Source organism: Osmerus eperlanus, chromosome 27 (assembly GCF_963692335.1).
Source record: "Osmerus eperlanus chromosome 27, fOsmEpe2.1, whole genome shotgun sequence".
Classification (NCBI taxonomy): domain Eukaryota; kingdom Metazoa; phylum Chordata; class Actinopteri; order Osmeriformes; family Osmeridae; genus Osmerus; species Osmerus eperlanus.
Window position 1 is genome coordinate 7,525,434 of NC_085044.1, and position 22,018 is coordinate 7,547,451.

At 43.1% G+C, this 22,018-nt stretch overlaps 1 protein-coding gene across 4 annotated transcripts in view; it reads right to left on the reverse strand.

The window, feature by feature from the left end:
• fnip1 (folliculin interacting protein 1) overlaps positions 1–22,018 on the reverse strand; it is a 48,929-nt gene that overhangs the window by 26,633 nt on the left and 278 nt on the right. For 2 of the 4 annotated variants that reach the window (XM_062453169.1, XM_062453166.1), the window contains exons 2-3: positions 13,707–13,836; positions 414–548 (exon numbers count right to left, since the gene is read on the reverse strand). In XM_062453169.1, the coding sequence (XP_062309153.1) occupies positions 414–548; positions 13,707–13,836 (265 nt within the window). Of the gene's footprint in view, positions 1–413; positions 549–13,706; positions 13,837–17,720; positions 17,831–22,018 lie in introns of those variants that run through there. The other 2 variants (XM_062453168.1, XM_062453170.1) reach the window with 2 other exon arrangements.

Here is a 22,018-nt window from a genome sequence, read left to right on the forward strand (position 1 = left end):
TAACAGCAAAACAATGGAGTTGACATACACTTAGTGTGTGAATGTGGAATCTTCACTACCACAGTGTAATCTAAAAGCAGGCTGTGTATTTAACATTTACATTGAATTCATATTGCAGACACTTTTATCCAAAGCAACATACAAAGTGCATATATAAAGTACAACAGAAAAGGATCTCAGCATCCTCTACCTAGCTGAAACCACTTATGTAATACGACTAGATGGGTTGCAACTGTGTCACAGAAACACATACGTCCAGGAAGGGTTTGTATTTTGAGTACTCAGACGTTGTTGAGGTTTGACATATGACCCATCATGTGACCCCTAACTCTAGATGTGGCCTCTGACCCAAGGTGTGATCCCTGACCCTAGATGTGTCCCCTAGCTGCGTGCTCAGAGGTCAGGGGTGGCACCTGGAATCGGAGGCCCTGGTCGCGAGGCTCAGAGGCGCAGGAGGAGGTGCTTTCAAGGGAGGAGGAGGAGCCTCCTGTAGGCCTCAGCTGACAACATCTCCCAAAGACCTTCCCCTCGCCCTCTCCACACACCTTCTGATGTATGGGACACAAACAAACAAACAAACAAACATGTACAGGAAAAACACACAGACACACAATAAGTGAATTTGATAATTAATTGGATAATTTAACAATTTCTACATTACATTTATTAGTTTAGCGCTTCATGGGGAACTATTTTCGGCCTATCAAACTACACCTGCCATCCGAGCCTCTTGTCCATGAGTAGATGCACTCTTCCTTCTGCGAGGTGATACGGTTGGTGGCGTAGTTTAATAGAAAGTAAATCGTTCCTACATGAAACTGCTTACAATAAGGTTAGTGGATTATCTTGAGTAAACGAGTCATGATTTTTGGAAAGAGCCGTTTTGAGTTTTTCAAATGTATTTCTTGGCGCTTGAGCCCCACAAGTCGAGTGCCATCTATATATATATATATATATTACATAAGGCAGACATCTCTACACCTGATATCTCCAAAACTTGTCAACTTACACCAAAACAGTGTTGAGGAATAAATAGCACTACAGGTAAGATCATAAAAAAAAAAAAATGTGTCTATAGGTGCAACATCAACTACTCGTGTGCAGTTTTATTCCAGATAGTGTAACAAAAGGATCACAAATACAAAGGGCAGAGAAAGAACAAAGTCGCAGGTATCTCAGGTACCGACCAAATTTCATCGGTACTACAGGAGTACCATTTAAAATAAATAAATCGGTGCAAAATGTTGGTTCCTGACAGCGTATCTGGGTGGCCTAGCATCACCAGACCAATTCATGTGACACGCTCTGGTGAAAAGGAGCGGTTGTTGGACAACTAATTTCTCAGTGTTTTACAGATTGTGAAAGTGTAGATTGTAAGCTTTCAAATGATGTGTCATACATTTAAATCAGGAAATAGTTGAAGAAGATACGTGTATCTGAATGTTGGTAAACCTGGAAAGCTCTAGCCCAGATATTTGGCTTCAAAGATGTTAGAGCTTTTCACGGCTTAAGAGAGGTGTGATTGTTTTGTGTTAATCATTAGAAGCGTTGAGCGCCGGTTATTTCACCGCAGTGAAGAGATGAAAAAGTAAACAATATTCGCAGTCGATTAAATTCCAGGATCCTGCTTTCTTGACTTATCCTAGACGTGTTTTAACACCCAGTATTTTTGTACTGACTACATTGCACTGTACATGATTCAATTTATGCGTTAAGTAGTTGGTGCAAATCGCATCTTCCGAAAACAGCTTGAAAGATGTATTCAGGTTTACCAGGTCAAAAACAAAGAAAAAAGTATCATGTGCACAGTGCAATGCCCGAGATTAGCCTATTCATTCTATTTAGTCCGTGGATGTAGGCTAAAACAAACGTATGAGAAAAACGTACGCTGAACACGCAGAAGGCATGCTTGAATGTTGACACAACTACTTGTGAAACACACAACTACATTTAAGGGTACCTAACTTGAGACCAAATTTGCCAATTCATTATTTGATTAGGAGGGGGGATGGGATGGCACAGCTACACCGTGATGCAAATCAAATCACGCATGACACGCTCACAACTCAACTGGAAGTTTAGGTAAACAAGAACAAATGAGTATTTAGTGAACCTAAACATGTTGTTTACATGTTTGTTATAGAGTGGCTTCTTCAACACTTTAACTTTTGTAATATGCAAGAAAATGCAGGATTTCTTGTAAGATGCAAGAAATGCTTCTAGCAGACAATACGGAATGCCGACCAGAGCCCCTTTTCACTGGACCTTGTCACAAATATGAATGGATATGGAACATCTCAGTTCATTAACAATTTCCAAGGGGCATTATCAATGGGCGCAGACCAAAGTGCCGAAGTTATTATTGGATAGATACAACCATTTAGAGCAACAAAACCTAATCTCAGTCATTTACGAAAATTCCCCAACAGGGGCCCTTTATAAAATCATCGTATTAAACCCACCCCATATCAAGGTGGCCAGACATATATGAGAGAAAATAAATGAGCATGAGCTTGCTGATTTGTCTGGTTCCCAGGCTGGCATCAGGGTGGGAGAGTAGAGAAAGACAGAGAGTGAGACTACATTAGTGAGACAACGAGAGCGAGATTATGAGATATGTTACCTCTGCAGCTTGTTACATTTTCAACAGTCCAGGCAATACCTAGCTGAGAGCGGTCCCAAGTGTGGTTGCACTTTTCAAATCTTGAACTTGAAGCAGAGAATGCTCGCTGCAATATTTGTGAAGCAAAATGTAAAGCTGCCCATTGCAACTCTTCTAACCTAAAGACCCACCTGGTCAAACACAAGATATTTCAAAAAGCTCAATAGTCCACTGAAAACTAAGTCCCCCTTTGCAGCTTGCATCGTTAGCAGTATGCCTGCAGCCAACGCAGAAGAACGCTGTTCCCTAGAGTAGCTCAGAGTAGTTAATTTCTCGAGTATTTTGTTTCATACATTTAGTTTACATTTATGCATTAAGCAGACACTTTTATCCAAAGCGACTTCCAATAGACAGCTTTACAAAAGGGCATAGGTCACTGAACATAACGAGATAGCCCCAAACATTGTGGGTAACCAAACACGAAGCATACATTGTGAAAACCAAATAAGTCCCAAAGGGAAGAACCATAAGAGCATGTAGTTAGACAAGTTACAATTAAACAGCATGAACCTCAAAAGTGCAAGAGTGTACCTGTGGAAAAAGCAAGCAACAATAATATATTTCACAGCGATAATAATCATTTTAATCATTTAGTTGTAAAATACCTTTATTGTTCAAGACACCGGAATCAAGGGGGCATGGATCGCTCTCTGTGTGTGCATAAGTTTGTGGCACGGTAATGTTGAGTATATGCCGCTAGAGGGCGGTCTGGTTTCCATGGGGTGAATTACATCACTGGTGTGAAACTACTTCACATAGTTTCTTGCTCAACTCCAACTTGCTCAACTCCAATGTTAACTAATTAGGGTTCCTCTTTTGGAGAGAACTTGTTTTTGTTAGTATTCCTATTATTAGGGTTCCTCCGGTAGGAGGAAACCTATTGTTTGTGTTAGTATTAATATTATTTTTCCTCTACTCAGAAGCTCACAAAGTACTTGCCGATTTTTTCAAATTTGGCCCAATGATACAACAGGTCACTCACTACTCCCAGACCGCTAATGGCCCATGTACGCCCATAGGTGGCGCTATAAGCCACGCCCAAAGTCTACGTGATTTCCCCAGCACCCCATTACTCCAAAATGCCTGAAAATTTGTATATATGCCTTATTTCTCATGGGGAACAAAAAATCTTCAAGGACCCATATCGTCAGACTTATGAATTTTCTTGCACTGTCCAAATTTGGTACAACCTTCAAAACCATTCTCCTCATGAACCATAGATCCAATCGACTTGAAATTTGTTGCAGATGTGTAGAATACATGTCTTTCTATAGGGTTGAATAAGCAATGCAATGCAAAATGGCTGAAAGAAGTGTATTCATGTAAATGTCCACATTGCCACAATATCTTTGTGTTAACCCTTTGACGCGTACGAACACACCGGTGTGTTGAGTCCTGGCTGGTCCCTGGAGCGTACCAACACACCGGTGTGTTGGAACGCGTCCTTTAGAATGTCCAGTTTGGCTTATTACGTAACAATAAACTCTTCAGCATTAGCCTACGCGTATGTTATAAACATGAATCTCAATTTACTGTATATTTTGAGAAAGTTTATCTTTATTATCCATAAGAAAACGTTCAAACAATTTAGTTTAGCTAATGTTAGCTAACAGCTAACCAAAAATAACTCACGCTTTACTCACGCCACCTAGTAAACCATAATATTATCCGTTTTCCTTGACTTGGCTATCGCTTTCAACAGATTTTACTATTGTACAACCAACCAGAGATCGAAATAATAGATATACGTTCACAAATATGCATCTAAAACATCTGACATTCGTCTGTCTTTCGTCTCGTTTTGAGCTACTAGAGGCCATCTTTGATTTTTTTGTCTTCCGGCAACAAATATGACCCTTGATGATGTACCCCTTGACCCCGTACACCTCAGTATTTTCTCGTGAGAAGATTAGGTCATCTCGTTGACCATTTGACACCCACAATGCAGAGTACTGATCAAAACAAAAAACATGGCAGCCTACATTATCGTCATTAGCCAAGTTAGCTTCTCGAAAGCTACACTACGATAATATATCATATCAATTCACTGTGGATTCACCTGTGTGAATATTTAAAACAGTAATGACAGTACTAAGTTATTTTAATAAATATTTTAATAAGTTAAAAAGCCCACACCAACACGTTTCTTAATTTTTAACACGTATCCTTTTACTCATTTCAGGTAGCTAATTACATGTCCAGGAAAGGGTACAATCTCGTCATTGTCACGTTACATATCAATGAATATCATTAGCACACAGCTATAAAAAATATCACATCAAAATTATTTAAAACCTTACTGTGTAGGGGTAGGCAAAGCTTCCGTCAACATATCGGCAAAAAGGTACAGCATGTTTGAGTTGAGTGATGTACTGGCTATGTTTAGGACATGATCCTTTACACAGGATCCACTATGGACATCCAGGATCATGAAGGGCTTGGGATTTCTGGATCTGTTGTCATGACAAGTCAACTGGTATTTATTGTCATCATATACTTACAGTACACAATGAAACAAAACAACATTCTTCCAGGACCTAGACATAACCTAGACAACTACAACAACTGTGTGGAATTAGGTCAATAAAATTGGTCCAATAAGACAAGATGACATTTGTGACAAATGCCTCAAAACACCAAGAAGTGGGGATACTGTGAATGTAAACAAGTAAGCTAGTGCAAGGGAAACTGAATGTAAACATAACATACTAATACCATAATACATGGACATCAGTTATTGAGGTAGCAGCAATATGCAAAAATATTGAGTTTGATGATGTACAGGAGCGTGTGGGGTGCATGGGTTTGTCCACAATGCGTGTGGGTTTGGGGATGCAGCATTTGGTATAGATGTTTGTGAGGGAGGGCAGAGAGATCCTGACTATCTTCTCAGCTGTCCTCACTGTCCTCTGCGGGCCGTGATGCAGCTCCTTGGGATGCTCTCTACAGTCCCTCTATGCAATGTGGTGATGGTGTGGGATGGGAGATGGGCTTTCAGCCTTTGCAAAAAAATAAACATGCTGCTGGTACATCAAGGAATTAGGTGTTTGACAGTCTCGTTGATGTTCAGCAAGGAATGGTCACTTTGTGCTGACCGTACTTGCTCGACACCTGAGAGAAGGCCATGTACTATACATGGACAATTTGTACAGCAGTGCTGTCATGTTCTGTTTCTTGGAACGGGGCCTGTGCAGGCCAACATTCACCTGTAAAATTATAGGGAGATGTTCAAGATATAGAAAACGGTCAACAGCAGGCAATCAAGTGGTATGACAAGTGGTGCGTTTCATTACCCTATGAAACATTACAGTCATACATTGCCGTCTTGTCATTTCAATAGGTTGTTAGATTGAATAAGCATAAAGTCTGGTTTATTCTACATGTCGTCCATCAACTAGCCCTAGCCCAGATTTTCCAAACAAATTACACTTGCCTCTCATTTTTGCTTGAACTGTGGCCTGACAATAAATGAGGAATACATTTTCTATCAACACGGAAATTAATGACAGTAGATGGTAGCAAGAGATCACAAAACATAGCCATCAATATAGAATGGATGTCTGAATTATTGTGTTTGCTTTAATTTGACTAAACATGGCAAGTTAGTAATCGCTAGTTACCTGAATAATACCCTTTACTACGAGCTAGCTAGTAAAAACATCAGATAGTGGAAAACAACCACAGGTCATGCTTTCGTCTCAATATCATGCCACAGGTATGTGTATATTTTGTGGGTATAAATAATCTACTCACCAGAAAAGTTTCCCAGATAAAGAAGCCAACCAAAAAGGTTTGAAGGTATCCAAGCAGCATGAGCTTGCTTGATCGCCTTTCGCCGAGGTGTGTGGGAGTCATGTTCCAGTCTCGCCTATAGCTCAATTTGGTTGACGATCAACAGTTGCTGCTAATTTACTTGGCTATGTTACGTAGTTTGTGTAGTAGGATTATAACAAAGTAATGCAAGTGCATCTAGTCAGTCTAGCGTATTACTAGGATTGTAATGTATCGTTTTGTTTTCGTTTAGCTGGCTTCCATCCAGTAACTTATTTTGTGAACACTGGCTGCGTTGCCAACTCAGAAGGTTTACGAGATGGAAGCCAGCTAGAGAAAACAAAACGATGAATAGAAATCAAATTAGACTGACTGGATGTATCCAAATTATTTTGTATTCGTTATAATCCGACCACACAAACAACGTAACATAGCCTAGTAAATTAGCAACAGCTAACTTGTTGATTGACTCTTTACTACACTACGAGCTAGCTAGTTTGGCAAAAACATCACCTCGTGAAATACAACAGTTCATGCTTTCATCTCAGTATCGTGCAAACTATATGGGTGGTATAATTTGAGTTATACAAATACTTCAGTCACCAGAATAATAGCCAAAATATCTACTTTGAAGGTTTCCGCCAGTCCCCTGAAGCGGAAGAAATACGTAACGAGAAGGTGGATAAACAAAACAACCAATGAATGGAGTATTCGTCACTAATACGGGGTGCAAACTAGGTCAATGGAAAATGCGAACCGAGAAATACTTAAATTGTATAGCAATTCGATTTTAATGCGTCATAATCAATTTCTGGAACGTTGAGATTGATCCAAAATCACGCGCATAAAAAACTCACTCTGGGGGACCAGTCAAGGAATTTAGAACCTACGTGTGAAAGGGTTAATAAATGAAATATAATTTTGACTTATGGTTTTTCAACCTTATTGGCTTCAAGATGACATTCTGAAGTACCATACACAATTTACCTTTTCACAGAATCACCTGATAGCCGTGTTGGAGGCAGCCACGTTCGGTAAATAATTTCACCTATTTTTACACATTTTAAGCTAGAATCAATGATTGGGTTCATGAAAGTACACTACTCTTATGGTGAAGGTTTGAGAACTTTTAGACCTTTAGATTGTGAGTTTAAAGTGACGGAAAACCGAACTCGAAAAGTAGCTAGCTTTTTTCCTCTGTGTATATAATTAGTGAATAATTTAGCATCTCTGCGAATTCTTTACCAAAAAGGTCGAGGAGGGCAACCATTAGGAGAAAAAGCGATTCCCCACAGACCTGTCAGCTCAGAATTTTTATTTGGGTCGTGAAAGTCTTTGTAATTGGAGTGAGTTCGGACGCCAGGGAGACCGCATAGGCTTAGGCGGCAGCCATGTTTTGGTTGCGTCATGTTCATAAGTTCACCATTTTATAGTTTGGTCTACACCCAAAAATTTGAGCAGGGAAGCCTTCAAGAGATGTGGGAATTGTGCTTTTAGCCAGATGCTCAGATTATTTTTGTGATTTGTGGAAAACTTGCAAGTGGAATGAGACTGCGTCCCGGGGGTACATTGTTTTGACGTTAGCCTCAGAGTCAGACATTTTTGTATATTTCACTCAATTCTACTCCAACAATGTCAGGGAGGACTGCTTTTTGTAGACAAGAGCCTGCCAAAGATAGCCAGTATCTCGGATTGTTAAAGGCGAGCCTGTTTCATTCGTCATATGCCCTGAGAAATCGACCTATGTTGGCCAGACTAGTTTTGCCAATTTCACTAGGTCAGGCTTTTTAAAGTCAGAATCACTCAGTAAGTTTCCATGATGGTATCAATTTGAATCTAGCTTTATTCGGACAATGCTATTTTTTGGGGCAACTGCCATTATCCTAATATATATGGCAGTGAATAAAGCGAATCATTGGCCGAAAGCATTTCATAACCCAGTACGATACGTGGTGCCGTTTTCATTACAACTAGTGGTGTACAGCCATTTCCGCTTGACCTCTTCACCACTACCAACAACATCATCATTTCGAGAAAGATGGCGAACGGAGAGCAAGGTGAAGCTACGTCCCTCTACATTTCGTGCATGATGACAATAGGAGTACTGCGAATGCAAACAGCGCTATTGGCTAGATTGGTAATGGAGAGACGCCGCAGCCGCCGAAGGAACATCCATCCATCATCTTCCGCTTATCCGGGGGGCGGGTCGCGGGGGCAGCAACCTAAGCAGGGAGGCCCAGACTTCCCTCTCCCGGCCACTTCCACCAGCTCTTCCTGGGGGACCCCGAGGCATTCCCAGGCCAGCCGAGAGACATAGTCCCTCCAGCGTGTCCTGGGTCTTCCCCGGGGCCTATTCCCAGTGGGACGTGCCCAGAACACCTCACCAGGGAGGCGTCCAGGAGGCATCCTTATCAGATGCCTGAGCCACCTCAACTGGCCCCTCTCGACGCGGAGGAGCAGCGGTTCTACTCTGAGCCCCTCCCGGATGACCGAGCTTCTCACCCTATCTCTAAGGGAGAGCCCGGACACCCTGCGGAGAAAACTCATTTCAGTTGCTTGTATTCGCGATCTCGTTCTTTCGGTCACTACCCACAGTTCGTGACCATAGGTGAGGGTAGGAACGTAGATCGACTGGTAAATAGAGAGCGTCGCCTTTTGACTCAGCTCCTTCTTCACCACGACGGACCGAAGGAACATGGAGAATTTAATTCTCCATGGGCGGGAGGGCGGCGGGATCTCAAGCATGCGCAAAGACGCAGAGTCCAGTTCATAGCCCAATTCACCGTTTACAACCATGCGATGTCCAAATTATCAACCGACTCGGACCGAGTTATCTCGGGGTGTCGATCGGATCGTAGTCGGACCGCAATTATTCGAACAAAGGTGTTTACAAGAAAGGGATCATTCTATTTCAGTCCAAATAAGCCAGTAATTCGAATCCATGTAACCACAGTGACTGTTTACAGGCAAAGGTAGAGCTGGTCTTTGGTCAGATGTGTATATATATTGACCAGTTTAGATCTAAATACTCTTGCCAGAGCCTGGAATCGAACCCGTGTTTTGAGTGACTTTGCATGGGTCTCCATCAGGTAAACACATTTGGATTCAAGTTCAAGTAATGACACTGTATTTCACAGTCAAAACTGTAGTTTATATCCAGTGTAGATGGAAAACGCTTCATTTTTCACTACTGACATGGACCCTTTTTCCCCTGTTCAGATCTGGAGGGTCATGCAGAGGCCTGTTCAACAGAGTGCAACAGAGTATGCTGAGAGCAACAACAGAGGATGCTGAGTGTAACACAGACCTCTTGCTGGACTACCCCTCTCTAGCTGGACAGCGTCGCTTCAGCCCTGAACCCAAGATGCTTTTCCCGCGACAGGCCGTCTGCGCTTTAACCTCAGTGCGGCATGTTTGTACATACCTCACCATGCTTTTACTCGCAAATTGCGCCTGAAGTGGGCGCAAAAGCGTTAGTACATGAGGCCCACAGTGTCTTAAGTGATGAAACCAGTTGATTATGATCCAATGAATATCCAATGGTTATTCATCTAATAAAAAACACTCAAGAGAAGTACTGATTCTTGGATAATTTGTGCTCCACATCAGTACATCTCACACATTTGCCTTTGTTTCCATGGGATTCCTGAGCTTTTGGGTCTGTGGATGCACTTCCATTTTGCGAGATAGGAGACACTAAATCCTCTTTTCACAGGGGCCTGGTGTTAACATCTTCCTCCTGAACATCCTCCTCACCCTCCTCTTCAAATAGGAGAATAACGGGTGTTTACCCTTCGCAAACATGAAGTAGTTCTGTTCTCTTGGTTGTCCAACTCTTGATCTTCTACAATTTACATTTGTTTAATATTTTGTCATTTTGCAGAGGAACCCGCATCGCTGCTTGCAGCTATATTTACTTCTTTATTTATAGGTAGGGAGGAGTTTAATTGTGTGGTGTATAAAACATGTCTAAATGAAGTGATATTAATGTTATTTCCACAAAGTTGAAATTGAGAAGTTGGGACTGAAATTGTATTTTGGATATTACAGAATGAATAAAGTACAGTAAAAAGGTAGTATTGGGTACTAGTACATAAAGGCAGGATAGGCAAGTTTTGCAAACCTTGCCATTTTAGCTCGAATTTGAAAGAAGTCAAACCAAAATATCCCACCCTCTCCCTTAAAAGCCAATCCTCCAAGCATGCCTGATTACTGCCGGAACGTACAGTTAGGTCCATAAATATTTGGACATTGACACAATTTTCATCATTTTGGCTCTGTATACCACCACAATGGATTTGAAATGAAACAATCAATATGTGCTTTAAGTGCAGACTTTCAGCTTTAATTTCAGGGTATTTACATCCAAATCAGGTGAACGGTGTAGGAATTACAACCCATTTGATATGTGGCCCCCCCCTTTTTAAGGGACCAAAAATAATTGGACAAACTAACATAATCATAAATCTAATTGTCACTTTTAATACTTGGTTGCAAATCCTTTGCAGTCAATGACAGCCTGAAGTCTGGAACCCATAGACATCACCAGACGCTGGGTTTCGTCCCTGGTGATGCTCTGCCAGGCCTCTACTGCAACTGTCTTCAGTTCCTGCTTGTTCTTGGGGCATTTTCCCTTCAGTTTTGTCTTTAGCAAGTGAAATGCATGCTCAATTGGATTTAGATCAGATGATTGACTTGGCCATTGCAGAACATTCCACTTCTTTGCCTTAAAAAACTCTTTGGTTGCTTTCGCAGTATGCTTCGGGTCATTGTCCATCTGCACTGTGAAGCGCCGTCCTATGAGTTCTGAAGCATTTGGCTGAATCTGAGCAGATAACATTGCCCGAAACACTTCAGAATTCATCCTACTGCTTTTGTCAGCAGTCACATCATCGATAAATACAAGGGAACCAGTTCCATTGGCAGCCATACATGCCCACGCCATAACACTACCTCCACCATGCTTCACTGATGAGGTGGTATGCTTTGGATCATGAGCAGTTCCTTCCCTTCTCCATACTCTTCTCTTCCCATCATTCTGGTACAAGTTGATCTTGGTCTCATCTGTCCATAGGATGTTGTTCCAGAACTGTACAGGCTCTTTTAGATGTTTTTTGGCAAACTCTAATCTGGTCTTCCTGTTTTTGAGACTCACCAATGGTTTACATCTTGTGGTGAACCCTCTGTATGTACTCTGGTGAAGTCTTCTCTTAATTGTTGACTTTGACACAGATACGCCTACCTCCTGGAGAGTGTTCTTGATCTGGCCAACTGTTGTGAAGGGGTTTTTCTTCACCAGGGAAAGAATTCTTCTGTCATCCACCACAGTTGTTTTCCGTGGTCTTCCGGGTCTTTTGGTGTTGCTGAGCTCACCAGTGCGTTCTTTCTTTTTAAGAATGTACCAAACAGTTGATTTGGCCACACCTAATGTTTTTGCTATCTCTCTGATAGGTTTGTTTTGATTTTTCAGCCTAACGATGGCTTGCTTCACTGATGGTGACAGCTCTTTGGACTTCATATTGAGAGTTGACAGCAACAGATTCCAAACACAAATACCATACTTGAAATGAACTCTAGACCTTTTATCTGCTCCTTGTCAATGAAATAACGAACTCCCATGAGGGAATAACATACACCTGGCCATGGAACAGCTGAGCAGCCAATTGTCCAATTACTTTTGGTCCCTTATAAAGGGGGGGGCCACATATCAAATGTGTTGTAATTCCTACACCGTTCACCTGATTTGGATGTAAATACCCTGAAATTAAAGCTGAAAGTCTGCACTTAAAGCAGATCTTGATTGTTTCATTTCAAATCCATTGTGGGGGTATACAGAGCCAAAATGATGAAAATTGTGTCAATGTCCAAATATTTATGGACCTAACTGTATGTTGACAGACAAGTAGCCTGTCCAATGATAGCATTCAGTCCGAATGCGGTCCAATCATTAGTGCCGGTCCAACCTTAATGATTGGTTGTGTTTATTACAGTCGTGCGATGCCCCCAGATATCGAATGGATTAAATTTTGCTGTCAAACCTTTAGATTTATTGGTTCATATCAGGATGTGAAGTTTATATCAGCAAATATGACACAAAGTTATTCTCAACAACATTGCTTACCATGCCTTTAAGTTCAGGTACCAGTATTGTATTGGTTAAAATGTGAACCGAACAGGTAATGAACAGGTAATGAATGTGAATGAATGTGGCCTCTTCATCATCATCCTCGTCACCTTGTTTCATGCTTCTGACTGTGAGGCGAGTCAAGGCTCACAGACCCATATCCCAACATTTGACTTTCTGGCTTAGCAAGCAGACTGGTAGTCGCAGGCTGGCTGGCTGAGCACTCTGCAGAGCAGTGGTAATGGCTGCCTGGCAGGCTGGTTTAGTGATTGCATTCGCTGTGGTTATGGCTCTTATCAAACAGATGTGTGTGTGTGCACGTGTGTGTGTAAGTCAGTGCGGCTGAGCTAAAGCACACAGAGGGCGTATTAGCATGTGACATGCAGTCATATGACATCCACAGGAACTTGTGAGCTGCAACTACTATCTCTTTTCTCCACTCCTACTCCGCCTCCCACCCCCTCTCTCGCTCTCTTTGTTTCTATCCCTCCCTACTCTCAGGAGAAACAAGGCAAAAGTGTCATGTTTTTGAAGTCACAGGGGATCTATCTAAACCAGAGCAATGCAGAAAGCATTACACACACCTTCTACGTTGAACAGCTAAATCTGTCCCTTGTCCTGTACACCACTGATGCTCTTTACTCAAATTTCAATATTTGCACTGAGGACGTGGGTGTGAATGGAAATAGACTACTAGGTCTATTTCCAGGTGGATGGATACAGGGGTCAGGTCAGGAGAGTGTGGTTTGTCACAGCACTGCAACCACATGACAGAGCAATCTCATGTCCAAATCGTAAAAAGAAGACGTGAAAGGAAGAAACTGGAGGGAGGGAGTGAGAGGGTGAGCGAAAGACTGAGAAGGTAAGATAAGGTATAATTTTCAGAAGATAAAAAGCAGTTGGAGAGAGAAAAACAGACAAGAGACAGAGAGAAAGAGAGATCGAGAGACCTTCCCAGTCATGTGAGGCTGAAAGAATGCTTACACACACAAGTTGTCACCTGATGCCTCTACCAGAGATAAGAGTCTGGTACAAACCTGTCAGAGACCTCCCTCTGTGTTGAAAATAGCCATGGGAGATGGGAAACAGTATTACCTGTTTAGCAAACACCTCATAATCGCTTTTCTCTCTCACACACACACAACTCACAGAGCTGGGGGGTTCATCCGGGCTCCTCTTCTTGGCGTTGGAGTCGAAGAGGACATTCCTCCCTCGCCTCTCACAGTCCTGGTACACTATCAGCCTCACCTGGCTCGGCTCCAACTGAGGGGAGGGCCAGCTGCTTGGAAGGGGGGGGGGGTTCATTCACAAGAGAGAGAAACAGAAAAAGGGGGGGTTATTTCACAAGAGAGAGAAACTGAAAGAGCAGGAGGGGGAGAGAGAACAAGAGAGACGGAGAGAAGGAGGGAGAGTTGTCTACTCAGCCCTCTCCCAATTGTCAAACCTCTGGCTGGGCGAGGCTGGGTCAACGACCATGCCATTACTGCCATTCTTCCTCTCATACCACATAGCATGTGAGCCTGTGTGTGTGTGTGACCGGATTCAAGCAACCTGGGTAGTCTATTTCAAAACAAATTTTCTGTCAGTCTACAGGAAGAATCACTGACAAAATCCATGTGGGCCTTTGTGTGGCTTTAAACGTACACTCTCTTGACAACGGTTTAGTTTTGGCGGCAGAACTGTAGACAGGTGAAGAAGTTGTTGATAGACAGGGAGGCAGAGTGGTGGTGAGTGGAGGATTTCTGTAAAGTCTGAGGGATGGTCAACACCTAAGTTTAGCTGTTTATGGGGGGGGTCCATGAGATCTGTGTGTGTTGTCCTGTAAGGATAGTGTTTATGGGTGGGGGTTATTGACAGGGTACAGGAACAGTTAAGTCACAGAGTCCCTCATTTGTGTGTGTCTGTGACTGTGTGTGTGTCTGTGACTATGTGAGTGTGCGTGTGTGAGACTGTGATGATGTTTGTGACTGTGTGTCATACTGTTTAGCAAAGAGTAGTGTGAGAATGTAACCAACATTCCTCTGTGCTATGCCAGTAAACTCTGAAATGGTCGAGTCATGTGCTCTGGAAATTAGGTTGTCTGTCAGAGGTCTAGACGTCATATGAACTCAAGAAGAAATTGTTCAAACGTAGTCTCAATCAAGACTACTTAGATACGTCATTCCAGCTTCCTTCAGAACTAAACATGGAGATCTCAGAGAGATACAGAGTGAGAAAGAGAAAGGCAGATAGAGATAAGGGAGAGAGACAGAGAGTAACATAGGAAGACAGAGAAATACAGATGGACGGGAAAGAGAGACAAAGCCTGACATTGAAGACAGGAACTGAGACAGTGAAGAGCAAGACAGACGGAAAGAGAGATTGAGAGAGCGGGAAGGAGGAAGCAGGCCGTGTGATAGTCAGACATCCCGGTTACAAAAAGAAGCCGCCAGTAACCTCAGTTGTAATAGTGCTGATGACAATATCTAAGAAACATCAAAAAGACCTCATCACACAGCTCCACACCTCATCACACAGCTCCACACCTCATGGAGCTCACCTTGATGAGTCTGAGTGACATTCAACCACAGTGCATGTGCGGCTTCAAATGTAATACATAGGGGTGGAACGGTACACTGAAGTCACGGTTCGGTTCATACCGCGGTTCAGACATCACGGTTCGGTACAAGTTCGGTACAACGGAGGGAAAAGGAAAACAAACCAGGTTCCTCTATGAGTGAATACAGGCGCATTGAAGATGACATGTAAATTCAGATTGCGTCAGTAATCTTTTTGGCCCTATTTGTATGTGTATCTAATGGCTGGTTAAGCACTGTATGGAGGAGAAGTTGGACAGTTTTTTTTGTCTCGTTCCAGTGATTGGCAGGTGTGCCAATCTTATCTTGTCTTATATGCGTTAGCATGTTAGATGTATTTCCACTCACATACCCCACAACCACGTGCGGTGATGTCAGTAAGAGGATAGGCACTGAGATATGAAACCCAGATTACCTAATTTTTTGAATAAAATCAATCTTGGAGAAATTCCTTAACTCCGTGTTATCAGCAGACACCTCTGCTGTCATTTTGACTAATTTTGCAGGGATTACGCTTACAATGTAGCTGGTGTAATGACGTTAGCTGCGCAAATGTCCAGTAATATCTCGATTTTAAAGGAGACATGACATGCTGTTTTTGGATGCTTTTATATAGGCCTTAGTGGTCCCCTAATACTGTATCAGAAGTCTCTTTCCCGAAATTCAGCCTTGGTGCAGAATTACAGCCACTACTAGCAGTCCCACAAGGAGCTTTCCTCAGAACGCGCTGTTCTGGTGTCTGTAGCTTTAAATGCTAATGAAGAGCCGAGGGGCGGCACCATGCGCTAATGTTTACAATGGATGTATCGCAATGGCTGTGGCCCCGTTGCTGTAAGATGCCTCGAATTTTCCCATTCTCATCTGATAACCCTGGTTTGCAGAGGTACACACTCAGTCATTTCAATGAGGGGAAAGGCGGATATCGCGCGCGCCATAACACCAACAGCAGAACGGTTATCCAAATAACAAAGAAGTGTACAACACTCACGTTACAGCATGTGTATTCACACACATACTTGATGTTATCTACCTTTACATTAGCGACAGTAACTCAGCTGTTAGCTGCAGAGCTAATGTTACAGCCACATTCTAAGGGTAGCAAGCTAGGTAACCATATACAGTAAAGCTACAAAATGATATAGCGTTAGTTAACTTACTTGTCCGAGGTTAGTAGCTGGATGAAGGAGAGTTAGTACTGATCCAGAATTTAGTTTCAGCAAGGCCAGTTTTGTATTAGCTCAAGTTGAGGAAACAGTCGTGGCTGAAGTGTTTGGCGCAGACATACAAAACAAATGCGCATTTCCAGAGAAAATAAAATTAAGATACTGGGTCTTCAGAGGCTCGGATGAAGGAACTGTAAAAAGATTTTTGTTTTGCTTTGTACATCCAAACTGAGCAAATGTAATGCTTCGTTCGTTTGCAAGCCATGTCTCTTGAGGATAAAAACACTTGCACGGTCGTAGCTCAGTTTCTTATGGGCGGGCCAGATTCTCTGGGCGGGCAAAGCAGAGAGAGGGGAGGTAACTTTCCTCTTTGTTACGTCACAAAGAGGAGATTTTCAAACAGAGCAATTGAGCTTTCATTTTCTGAAAGGCGGAGAAGAACACCCAGGGCTTGGTTTACACCGATCGAAAATTCTAGCCACTGGGGGACCAAAGGCAGGCTAGGGGAACTCATATTAATGTTAAATAACCTCCTAAAGTGAAGTTTTCATGTCATGTCACCTTTAAATAGTCCATGTTTGATATGTAACGTAGGTGATTACTGGCATAACATTTATGTGCAAAGGCACATAGAGTTGTGCTTTTCAACGTACATGTTGAAAAATACATGATCGAAGTGCTCAAGGGAGTTTTTCGCTTGTCGTCCGCAGTGAACGGACAGTAAAAGCACTGCTTATTTTACTTTTCTTGTTGTTGATTATGCGTAACTGCTACATTTGTCATTGTAACGTCTAAACAATTGGAATAACACACATATTGCATTATATAAATCACAATAATAAACAGTAAAAATACAAATACAAGTTTATTAAATAAAATTATTTAATAAACATATTTACGTTTGAATTTTGGCAGGGTAGGCAGTGCCTACCTTGCCTACCCAGACTGCACGTCACTGCCCACAACTGCTGAACAACGCTGACACACAGTGCTTGTCTTATCCCCCACTCTCTCGCCTGTACTACTGTAACTGAATGGGAAACCGAAGTTTTCCCAAACTTGCTATCTTAAAAAGGCCGGCGGGTCCTCTATCTCTCGTGGGTCGCCACCACTCGCCATACTCGTCCTTAGTGCTGCTAGCTAGCCTATCTCTAACTCACGGCGGCGCCAATCAGAGCTTCAGGGCAACAGATTAGATGTCCCTAAAGAACACGAGTATCTAACAGTAGTTCCGCATAACATTAATTAATATAATAAAAGCCACCAAACAACATCCCCACAACAAAACCATTCCACAAGGGAACATACCCGGTGTCAGCCACCAGCGTGACCACAGCCAAAATCAATCCCACAAACTCTCCCACAAACTGTCAACAGCAACACACGGAGCACACAAGCGAGCTGGGTTAAATATTACCAGGTACCTGGGCATCATGTTGTGTTTCTGCCAGTCTCTTCCTCTCATTCTCTTTCTCTCTGTCCCTCCCTCGCTCTCTTGCTCTCTCTGTGTCTCCCTTTTCCCCTGCCCTCTCTCTCTTCCCAAGCCCTCTCCCTGGTCAGCCATAGCTAAGAATAGCTTTGAACTAAATTCACACAACAACATGAGACTGTCAGGTGATTGGAGTGTCGGCTAGAGGGGACCAGCAAAGCCAGGACATTCCCTGTCCTGCCCACCTCTCCAGCTCTACCCTGCCATGCTATCTAGCTCCATCTTTGGCCAAAGTCCAGCATGGCTACCCTACTGCTTACTGCTCCCCTGTCTGGGGGAGTAAATGGTGCTAGGAGTATCAGGGAGGGAGAAGAGGACCAGAGGAGGTAGGATGCACATATGGGGCTACAGTGTCAAAGGGACAACCCTTGTCTAAAATAATTATTTTAAAAACAACAAAACAGCTGAAGCGGTAACATTCGTCAGTTCTGTGGTTTTGTTAGTCCAGCTGTTTTGGAACGCAGCACCAGCTAATATAGAACAGTAAAAATGTACTTGGGGCTCATGACACTGGGTCTAATCACGCTTTAGCTGAGGAGGAAACAGGACACCCTGCTCCCCATGCATGTACACACACACACTCCAAGCAACTGGGGGTAAAACACACCCAAACCTACACTTTCCTTTCAAATCCTTGATTATGATGGTAGGGACAGAGACAGGGGAGCTGTGAGAGATAACTATCTCACAGTACAGATACGCTGCCTTTTCCCTTACTGAGGTACTGCAACTCATTATCTTGTAGATCCAGTACACAACATAAATACTTACTCAACCCTTTGTTTCCTTGAGTACGTATATGAGGTAATAGGATAAAACAATAGGTAAAGTGTGACAGAAAATATTTTCTGAAACCTCACCCTGACTAGACACCTGACCACCTGCCTGTCTGTCTGTTCATTTGTTGTCCTTGGTTACAGGTAATGACAGCTTCTGCATTTCACCCTCACATGACTCCTGTGTCATGTGACGTCATGCCCACACATTCCAGAGTAGACCTTTTAACCCTTGTGCTGCCTTCGGGTCACATGACCCAAAGCTTCATAACGAACCATCGTTGTGTTTACCCAATTTTACCCAACACAAGGACAGATTAGTTTAATTTATTGTACTACGTAGGCTGTGGGTGCTGAAAACAATTCACCGGCAGAAAAGTAGGTGGATCAATGTTTGAGCAGCCCGCCACATGACGTCTTTGTGTGTGGAACCAATTGTGGACCAATCACAGCCAAGGGGTATCGGTAAAATGACGGACTAGCGGACAGATAGTCAGGAAAATAGTATAATTATAATTGTATAGTATAATTCGGCCTTTAGCCAGTGACAGTACAGTGTAGCATGTAGAAAACAGATGGAGCCATTGGTTGTAGATCAATGACTTGCTGCTTAACATGAGCATGAGTGTGTGTATGATATTTGTGTGTGTATGTATGTTACACGTGTATTAAAAGAAAAGTAGTTTAAATCCGAATCCTGAGTTTTACTGGCTGGCCTCCCTGCCAGTCAGTCTGTCCAAGTGAATGTTAGTGTCTTTCCCTCTGATTTCACCCTTCTTCCCCTCAGCGATGTACAGTATGCTGTCCTTGGTCACAAGTAGACCGCCACAGAAACAGGAGAGCAGTTGAGGTCCCCTCAGAGAGTTACCCAACTCAGGGCCCAGCCTGCTATCCCATACCAGCGGAGGGTCAGGAGCTGGGCAGTACCACCATATAGTGCAGTACTCAGTCCACTTCAGACTCCGTTAGTTAACTAATTACACTAGTTCTGGACTGAGGGGGGGTGGGTAGGTAAAAAGAGAGCTTGATAGAGAGCAAAATACAGATTCTTGTCTTGTGAATAGAGCACATTGTCCCCCTATTGTGCCATAAGTGTGCAGAGAAATGAAGGGACTTGGCAAAAGAGAGACCTGCACCCCAACTCAACTGCAGAGATCAGATCTCACCCCAGCCAAAATACTACTCTAGGGCCCTGAAACGTGCACTGACACACATACAGCTAAATTAGGCCGATAGGCTTACGACTGGCACTTAGACCTAAACGATAATCAGGTGGCCTACACCAGTGGTTCTCAAAGTGGGGGTCGCGAGACAACAAGGGGGGGTCGCGAGATGATTTCCAGAAATCAAGGAACATGGTAAAACAATTAGAAATAGCATATTTTTCCCAACATTTTAACAAGTTAAAAATAGTAGTTAAATTAATGCATGCAAATAAAAAAGCCATCAGCCTTTTGATTTTCCATTCACTGTAAGTACGGCAAACCATCTGACATCCAAGCAGGAGGACGCATTAGTTGAACTGTCAAGCGACCGAACGTTAAAGACAGCGTTCTCAGCCAAGACACTGGCTGAGTTTTGGATTTCAGTGGAGATGGAATACCCATGGCCGTGGGAACTAGGGGCGATGAGGGTGCTGCAGCACCCCTTGATAGCACGAGAATTTAAAATAATGACTTTAAAATCCACCACCGTGGCACAGCCCCGCAGTAGCGGACTGGCCATCGGGAGCACCGGGAGAAGAATAACGATGGAAAACCAGGCTAAGAAACGTAAGGGTGGGGCTGAAAAATTAAGAGACAAAAATACATCACCTTCACTAGATAAGGTTTTACCAATTGAAAAACAGCTGTTTATTTTACACTAAAGCTCAAAAAAAGCTAAAATAAAGGCCAAAAATGTTGGCTCTCGCGCTATGCGCGCTCGCATTTACTAGCAAACTCCCGAACTAGCATCACATCAAGCATTGCATGCATTAACAGGTTAGCTGTAGTGGCGTATACGGGGGCCGGTTCTGGTGGGTCGGTCTGGATCAGATCCAGGGCCTATTTTTACTCCCACGTATACGTAAACCACCTACATGGATGCGGGGGTCGCGAGTCACTGGCACCATTATTTTAGGGGTCGTGGTCTGAAAAGTTTGAGAACCCCTGGCCCACACAGTTGCCCAGTGGACAACAGACACAGGAGTTCAAAGTGAAGGATGTATATGACTTGGTTGATAACTGGTTAGTAGAGCCTCACCAGACCAACCCAGGGACATAAAAGTTCTGGTAAAGTTGATAGCTTACCTATTCTTATGTCTCTAAAACACTGACCTAATATTGATCAGTTACCAATCAACATTCCAAAAGGCTGACTAGAGTAAATGTTTTAATCTTGAAAGGAGGGAGACACAGAAGATGAGATACGTGTCCAGTTTAGTGTTGTGAAGAATGGGGTCAATATTATCTATTCCATTGAAACGTCACTTACTAAGCATAGATCACGTCCAGCGCATCAGTGATTGTGGATTCGGCGGTCAACGCGGTCTAAAGTGGCAGGCACAGGGATAATATACAGGGCTGCCAACTCTCACGCATTGGCCGTGAGACACACGCATTTCAACCATTTCACACGCTCTCACGCCACACCTTGTATTTCTCACGCTGAAAAGGCAGCGCCAACCAAGTAGTCCTGCTAACATTGTAAACAGTGACGGACGATGTGCAGGCACACGGAGTGAAGCAACATAGACGCGCGAACACCCGTGAAAGCTCGTCGGGGGGGAGGGGCTTGGGGGGTGCAAACATGTGAAATGTCGTCTCGTGAAATCTCACTCAAAAGGTTTTTTGAAAAGTTGGCAGCCCTGTATACCACTTTAAATTATCATTAACACGTATTGACTCGTTACCGTGTATTTGCAAATCATTATACAACTTCATATTACACAATAACGTTGTAGTCGATTGCTTGCCACAACGTACACTATTATTTGAAAGAGATCCCCAAGAAAGCGCAACAAGATTACAAATTGGCTTAACGGCCTATTGAGTCACGTGCATGTACACAGGACACAAACGGTCCCTCCATGGCTTGACTAGCCTCTCGCGCACACATTGCACACTGCTAGAAGCAGCTATGCATTATTTTGCCCCACCGAAAGATATCGAAGATCTGTACCTTTTTTTTTTATCCGATAATATGGCCAGACATTTCACAGGGCGAGATCCTAGTTGTCATAACTGTTGGTTAAGCTAGACACACAGCCGTCTCCCTTTCGAACGTACACAAAGAGGGCGAGTTTCCCTGGCCCCGTACACTGCTGCATTGACTTAGCTATACTACCAAGCGATATACGCAATAGCATAGAACATGTCGTACGCACAGCCTGGTTATGTCCTACAACACATGTAGCTAACCGTTGAACTATCTGTCACAACCCCAATACAGTCCATTGCTTGGTGCATTCGCGGAT